Source organism: Triticum aestivum, chromosome 1B, assembly GCF_018294505.1.
Source record: "Triticum aestivum cultivar Chinese Spring chromosome 1B, IWGSC CS RefSeq v2.1, whole genome shotgun sequence".
NCBI lineage: Eukaryota > Viridiplantae > Streptophyta > Magnoliopsida > Poales > Poaceae > Triticum > Triticum aestivum.
In genome coordinates this window covers 134,093,441-134,101,719 of record NC_057795.1, presented here as the reverse complement: position 1 = coordinate 134,101,719, position 8,279 = coordinate 134,093,441, and the positions used below count along the sequence as shown (strand labels likewise).

Below are 8,279 nucleotides of genomic sequence, written 5' to 3'. Positions count from 1 at the left end.
CATGAGTATTCATATGAAGACCTAAGAATACCCCTAACGCCGCCCCTGCAACCCGGGCCCTCTTCTGGCATCTTAGCTGGAAAATTGGCACCCCCATGGGCGTCAAGATCTTCCTTTGGCTCGCCGGTTTGGACAGGTGCTGGACTGATGCACGCCTAGCCCGCCTGCATCCTTTGTGATCAAGCCGAGGAGTCCATGCATCACGTGCTTGCCGAATGTGTTTTCTCTCGCATCATTTGGCACAGACACAGTACATTGATGTCGCCTCACCATCACACCACCGAATGAGACTGTCAGCTTCCTTGAATAGTGGTCATCGGGTGTTCATAACTCTACGCCTTGCTAGCACAAAGGGATTGGTACGCTTATTGCCCTAATTGCTTGGGTCATATGGAAGATCGCAATGCTTGCGAAGTCACGCCATCTCATTCCCACCTGGTACACACCATCCAGGAGGATGCTCGCATCTGGGCTAAAGCGGGTGCTCGAGGCTTTAGTAACTTGATCCCTGTAATCTAAACCCTTTGTCTCTTGGGGCTGAGCATCCGCCTTCCCTCTCTGTTCACCGGCATCCTCGCTAGCGTTTTCTAGTGTACGCCACGCGAGGACCGCCACTACCCTGTAATTTTTACTCTCTCTATCAATGGAGATTCGCTCTCATGAGTATTCACGAAAAGGAAGTTTGTGGCGATTTGATACAGAGAACAGCGCAAGTGAAGGTACTCGGCACTGATGGCGTTAGCGTGTCGAACGAGCAATAGCTGTGCGTACAACAGGAGGAGCGGCCGAGCGCCAGTTGAGTCAACGTAAGGGGCAGCATATAATAACATAAAAATACAAAAAATTCCCACGTCAACAAAGATATATAGTTCGGACAAAAAAGAATCTTCGACAGTGTTACCACTACATTATTTATGGCCGGATACTTACCACGCAGGTAAAAAGAATACAGTAAAAGAGCTGAGAACGCCTATAAAAAGACAGGTCCATTCAGCGCAGACATCATCCAGGAATTCATCTACGTTTCCACTCTCTTCCTCCTCTCCTCCTCGGACTGCTCAACGGTGGTCCGTCGTCGGCGACGGCAGTTTGATGACGGCGCCGCCGCCTCCTCCTCTTCCTCCGACTGCTCGGTGGTCCGTGGCCGGCCACGGCAGTTTGATGACGGCACCGCCTCCTCCTCCTCCTCCTCCTGCTCGGTGCTCCGTGGCCGGCGACGGCAGTTTGATGACGACGCCGCCTCCTCCTCCTCCCACTGCTCGGTGGTCCGTGGCCGGCGACGGCAGTTTGATGAAGGCGCCGCCTCCTCCTCCTCCTCCTCCTCCTCCGACTGCTCGGTGGTCCGTGGCCGGCGGCGGCAGTTTGATGAGGGCTCCGCCGATCCCACTCTCTCGTGAAAGACTCGCTCTACCATACCAGGTTAGCCTTTAATTTCGAAGATTTTGTTGGTACCGAAAGGTTCCCGAATCTCTTCCGGTGAACTCAGCGAGTCAGCGTCCACTTTTTTCATGAGCTCACGTGAAAGTTTCATCGCATGATCTTTTGCTTTTCTTGCCATTTTTCTTGTCTGAACGGGAGGGAAGAAAGCGGCGTGTGGGAGGGGAGGGGTAGCCTGGTGCCGCGGTCCGCGAGCGCGGCGGGCTCGGTGGACCGAGGACGGGGTTGGTGACGATGCGATGATCGCGAGGTGGGAGATTAGGTGGGGATATATAGCCCCCGTTCCGCAGTTCTCCAGCGCCGGAGCGCCGCGAGCGAGGAAGCCGCATGACAGCATGCTCCCGAGCGTGTCGTCGAACCTGTAGGCCGGCGTCGGCGGCGGCGCCGGTGCCTTGCAGTGGCCCTTGTAGGGGGAGCAGGGCATGCATGGTGCTTGTTGGTGAGGAACATCTTGCTAGCTGGGCGGGGGCCGGCCGAATCTCGGCCTCTCGGCTGAGCTGAGCTGAGCTCGCGGCTTGTTGGGTGGGCGAGGACGAGCGAGAGCGTTGGTGGGAGAGGAGGGATAATTTTGCGGTGCCATGAATTCAATAAACACTTACGTAGATCCTAAGCCTCGATCGACCATGCAGATCCAATAGCTTGGGGAGTTGACTAACTAGATCGGGGAGCATACCCATGTTTTCGCCGAGATTTCCTTTTTTTTTATACGTCGAGCTTGATATTTTGGCAAACTGCGGCACGTTTGGATTTTTCATGTTTATTAAGCGCCTATGCATTTTTTGTAGCTTCCTTCCTTTGATACAATTATTTCAGATTGATCTAGAAAGTAGAAACGCGCATCTTCCACTGTAGTACTAGCTCTATTTTTTTTTCTCTTTTTTGTGTGCGGAAGTACTAGCTCTATTTTTAATTCTGTTGATAGAATTATTTCAGATGATAGAGTAGAAACGTTTCTATCTTGGATCGGTTCTTGTTTAAGATTCTCTAATCGTTTACTCTTCTTTAACTAATCGCAGGACGGTGAGCCACCGGCCACGACCGACGACCTAAGCATGAGGCCGACATCCTCTCCGCCACCAACCAGCGCTGAAGAAACACAAGGAGGTAAGACAAGGGGCTTTCGTACGCCAAACTTTTAGCTTATCCTGACCAAGGAAATGACGCATGCTTAGTTTATTTGCAGCACGGCGTTCTTCCGTTTCGCCGGCACCCGTCACCACGGGGATGGCCACCTCTCGCGGGCCGTCTACCCTCATCGAGGTTTGTGTCAGATCTCTACGCATGCCCTACTTCTGTCGGACACCGTACGTAAAGGCGGAAGTAGTAAAACGCGCGCGCGAGAGAGACAGATCAATCAAGCGTTCGCAGTTATTTCGGTCACGTGTGCGAACGACAGACCGTTTGGATGTGAGACTGAAACCGAGGCTTGTCAACTAAAGGAATGTCAGCCAGTCAACTCCGCACTCATGGATCAGGACAAAGTGCAAATCCGGTGATTGGATTCGTGTGATCTGCGTTGCGTGGCTATACTAGTAGGTTGGTTGGTTGGTGACACTACGTGGTCTGGCAGAATGGTCAGCAGTCGACAACTTGCAGTCTAATGATGTGACGGACGGAGACTTTTCAGTGTCAGCGCGTTCAGCAGATGCCGCAAGTGGTTCACAAGGACAATGACGTTCCAGCTGCTATCTGGTACTGACAGCGGAGACTTTCTATACAGAGCAAAAGACGGGATATTGCTTTTGGAGCTCGGGCTTCATCGAGCCTTTTAGAAAATAAATCCGAAATCAAGTTAAGAAGTTACAAAAGAAATCCAAAAGAGTATCCACATGTACTTTAGGGATGCAGTCTACACGTGTGTAGAGTTTCATAATGAAACTATGTTAAGGTGTGAGCTACTCCAGTTCACATCTTTAACGTATTTTATCATGAAGTTTTATAAACACTTAGAATACATCCCTATGTATATGTGTGTACTTTTTCAGAAACTTTAAAAGTTGAATTTGGTATTATGACATATTTGGCATCATAGAACCTGGGCCTGAAAATCCACATATCAATCAGGACTAGTTATTGATAAAAACTACTCCCTTTATAACATAATATAAGATGTTTTGACGCTGTCATGGTGCCAAAAAATGTCTTATATTATGTTATTGAGGGAGTAATTACCCTTGTCTAGTATGGAACATATTTGTTTGATAGATAGACACAAAAATGTGACATGGGCTGCTCGATTTGGGAATGATGCCCGAAATATAACAACAACCAACCATTCTATAACTTTCAAACAATACAACGTAAAAACACTGCCCTTATCATTTCCCAACAATGAACCTTAACTTTATGCCCTGAAAAAAAAGGAACATCAACATTATTTTAGGCCTGATTGGTGGCGTAATACTCCCATTCCAGCTCAGTATAAAAATTGGGCCACACTCTCGGCCAAAAAGGCTGATAGGGGGGTCATCACTAAAGTTTAAACCCTAGGACATTTTGATAGCGTAATTTGAACTGCCAAAACGTCTTACATTTAGAAATGGAGGTAGTAGAATTTAGTTATTTGCTTAATTGTTTATCATGTTGACTAAAAAAATCATGTTGCCATAGAACGGCTAGAACCAAATCTTTCTAAAAGAAACAGAGACATTTGTAGCAATGTTTTCTTTATTTCTCGCTAAAAAGTCAAAATCAAATTTGAACATTGCAAAAACGTCTGATGAATCAAGCACTGCCTCTTGAAACCTGAATTTTGTTTGTGCTCAGACAACAAATTATGTTTTGGTATTTGGGTTAACTTTGAGGTGTGCGCATAAGATTATTCACTATTCCCTGGTTTAAAATCCTACTCGTATTTAGGAAAGCATTAGTCATCACAGAATTGTGAATTACTAAACACTAATTCTCTGGATCATCTTAAACATGCTTAAAATTTCAATTGGATTAAATGAGTAGTCGTCTCTTCTCCTCACTGATACATCCATCTGTACAGGTTCTGGCCGCTCTCCACTAAGACAGTATCTTGTAATTGCAGGCCGAGGAGGGTCGTGCAACTGAGAGGAAGGAGATTGTGGTGAAATTGCTTAAAGCCAGGGCCAAGGACAACCTCGAGCTCGGCGGCATAGCCGCCATCTTTGGTTTCGCTGTGCTGTTTGGTTGGTCCTGCTTCCCCGAGGAGATGAAGCGCCCCGGCAACTTGAAATTCATCTTCTCCTTGCTGCTGGCAATCGCAACCTTCTTCAGCGGCACGGCCCTCACGCTCCTCAGCATGAACATCGTCGGCCTGCCGGAGAGCCTCGTCTCCGCCGGCCAGCTGGTCGCCTCCAAGTGCCTATTTCTCATCTGCACCGCGCTGTCCGCCATGACTCTGGTTAGTCTCCTGGCCCTCCTGCCGAGCATGCTCTACCTGTGCCTTGGCCTCGTCGTGATGACGGTAGTCGTGCTGCCGGCCATCGTGGTACACTGTTACATGCGACGGCACACAGAGGGAGGAGACGAGGCAGCGGCACTCGAGGAGCATAAGGAGGAGCTGGAGGCCGCATCAAAGATCACCTCGTGCGTCACCAACTCGGCGTTCGGGGGACTGGTCGGTGTGCTGTTTAGCGCATCCAAGTCCAAGGTCTCCGGCGCCCCGACGGCCGTTTACACGGCTATGTTTTTCATGTTCTCCACCGCCATCTTCGGCATGGTCGTCATGACAATGTCGAAGAAAGTATCGAAGGTCGCCAATCGGAGGCTCCGGCAGTTGCTCGTCTGGGCGATCAGGCTCGCCAACGCCTTTTTGCTCTGCTCGCTGGCGTGCGCAGCGTTCGCAGCATCGTTCGCGGTCATCAGATGCCAAATTTTTGCGGCGTTCGGGCCGTTGGCCATTACGGCTGTGATCTGTTTGATCCTCCATCATTGTACTGTCCGCCCTGGCGAAGCCGACCCGAGAAACCAGGAGAATCAAAAGGCCCGGCTCAAAGTAATGGAGGACATGGCGAGCAAGGTGACGGCGGCGACGTTGGGGGCGATCATGAGCGTTCTCGCAGGCTCTGTCGGGGAGGAACACCACGAGAAGAAGGGGGCTACGGATGCATTCATGGTTGTCCTGACATCGACCTTTGTCTCAAGCTTTGGATTCATGCTTCTCGCCGCCGCGCCGAGCTCAGCGAGGGTGTACCTTGCACCGGTCTCCAAGGTGCTCATCTGGTCGTCGGTGGCCTTGTTTGGAGCCACCGCCGTCTCTGTTTATAGCGCAGAGATCTCCAGGGCAGTTAGCCAGTAGTGTCCCGTAATTTGTTGCTTGCTTGAACTAACTCAGTGGGTAGCCGTCTATGATTGTGATTGGATTGGTTGCTACTGCGAATGGCTGGATTTTTGCAATGAATGTCACTCTGCTCTCCTCTCGATGAATTGCTCTGTTCTGTTAACTTGCACTTTGCACATCCAAAAAACATTTCATCTCAGCCACCATGTGAATGTGATGTCATGAAGCTGGAGATTAGACTGTTGTGTTACAGCACGGTATGACGGGCCAGCCATGATCATCAATCATTCAGGCTGGAAACTAACTGAAACTATCTGTATTTGATCCATCTATATTTGGGCATCATCTTCTGTTGCTGCCAGTATCAATGAAATCCAGCAACACCACCATACGTACACACATACATACATACAAACATACATACATAGATACATACGCTGCAACATTCACATTCACAACTAACTGCAAAGGAAGGAACATCACACTACAGGAAAAACACACGTTGCCTTGTATTATGTAGTAAGCCGAGTGTTAAAACACAGGCTCACGGCTTATTTGCACGTAAGTCGAGTATACACCAAAGGACACGTGACGAACAAGAAGAACTCGGCTTACTTCTACATACGCCGTGGATCCAGTGGCCAAGCACTCTGGCTTACATACAGGACTTGACGTACCTCTTGGTAAGCCGAAGGTGCAACGAAACCGCACTCGGCATACGATATAGTAAACGGCAAACGTAACTGCCACGTGGCGCGTGCACCGGCTGGATGTAAGCCGAGTCCTCGATAAAATGCACTCGACTTACGGTGCACAAAATATATGCAGTACAAGAAATGATTAGAGTGGTGAGCAGGACTTATAATTACTTGTTGCATTTCTTTTCCTCCCCCTATTTCTCACACATTCTGTCTAGGCTAGTTTTCATGGCACTTTCGATCCCATTTCATCGCTGTTAGAAAAATTTGAGACGCATACTCCACGGAGGACTAAAAGCAATCACACAAAAACGACACCGAGATTTGTTAACGAGATTCACCGATTCAGAAACACCCCCGGGGCCTGACCACTGGCCCTCCTCCACGTGACACCATCACAGTAACGCACACTGTCCAACTGAGCGTCGGCACACACCACCTGTGTCGGTGTCAAAACCGGCAGACCTCGGGGTAGGGAGTCCCGAGCTATGGATCTCGGACAGATGATAGCAGGAATAAGGGGACGATGTTTACCCAGGTTTCCATTCTCCATTTCATGTTCTGGAACACAACGCCTTATCATGTCATCTTGTCATGCCCATATAGAAATGGGTCATCCCAAATGTAATACTTCAAATCATTGAAGAAGTTTTTTCTTTGATGATAACTCATATTGGCGGCATGTACTTCCCTACAAGAAAGTTAGCATACTATGCAAACCAAGGTTCTATTTTTTTAATCATAGCCAAACTCTCACCTGGAAAGGATTCATTTATAGGTACTGGATCATATGGTATTGTTTCCATGCGTGATATGTGGTCTGCTACCATTACCTTCCCCCCTTTTGTGGTTTACTATCTACAAATCAAATTCTTGAAGTAGTAATATCCAGCTAATCAACCGGGGTTTAGCGTCCTTCTTTGCAAGGAGGTAACGTAAAGCACGGTGATCGCTGTGGACTATCACTTTTGAAATAAAAATATAAGGACGAAATTTGTCACAAGCAAAAAAATAGCTAGCAATTCTTTTTCAGTAGTTGCCAAATGTACTTGGTCTTCATCCAAACTCCTGCTAGCATAAAAGATCACGTTAAGTTTTTTTATCGGCTCGCTGCCCTAGAACAACTCCTACAACATGATTGCTAGCGTCACACATGATCTCAAAGGGCTCATCCCACTTTGGAGGTTGGATGATGGGGGCTGTGATCAAGGCATCTCTTTATTTCTCCTAAGCCTGCATACAAATCTTATCAAAAGAATAAGGCACATCTTTGTGCAACAGGTCAAGCACAGGTATAAATATTTTAGAGAAATCTTTGATAAATCTTTTATAGAAACTAGCATGTCCCATAAAAGTTTGCATACCTTTCGCATCTTGAGGGTAAGGTAAATCTTCTATTACCTCAATTCTATTTGGTCTATCTTTTTTTGTACGGTCACCGGGGGGGGGGGGGGGGGGGGGGGGGGGGGAGCGAATCCCCACCTTAATATATTGCTCAAAAAGCCGCCAAAGCCAAGAGTCACCCCTTAAGCTTTGGCTGATTCAGTTTATAAGGGAAACTTGATCGAAATCCTAAACAAGTTGACCCCGTTTATGACGAAAACCGGACTGAAAACCATACAAGAAGATTACAAGAGATGAGAAAAAAGGACGCCCAGGACAAGGCCCGACCTAGCTATCAGATCAAAGGACAAACACCATAGGAGGCACAAGTAGAAGTGGGATGTCATTGAAGGATCACAATACCATGACTAAGCAAGCAACCTAACGCACCGCACCAGCGTGCATACCGAACCTCAAGACACAACTCAGGAGCAACCACAACCAACGAGCGACAACATGAACCTTGACTGGGAGCTCCGCCATGAGAATTCGAGACGATTAGCAATTTGGGG

The 8,279-nt window shown here is 48.1% G+C and overlaps 1 protein-coding gene across 1 annotated transcript; it reads left to right on the top strand.

Moving 5' to 3' along the window:
• Positions 1-1,017: 1,017 nt before the first annotated feature.
• On the top strand, positions 1,018-5,832 carry LOC542821 (uncharacterized). Its single transcript, XM_044532855.1, has 4 exons — positions 1,018-1,419; positions 2,454-2,541; positions 2,621-2,697; positions 4,472-5,832. Exons 1-4 carry the CDS (start codon positions 1,093-1,095, stop codon positions 5,702-5,704), a joined length of 1,725 nt encoding a protein of 574 aa, XP_044388790.1. The 5' UTR covers positions 1,018-1,092; the 3' UTR covers positions 5,705-5,832.
• The last annotated feature ends 2,447 nt before the right edge of the window (positions 5,833-8,279 follow it).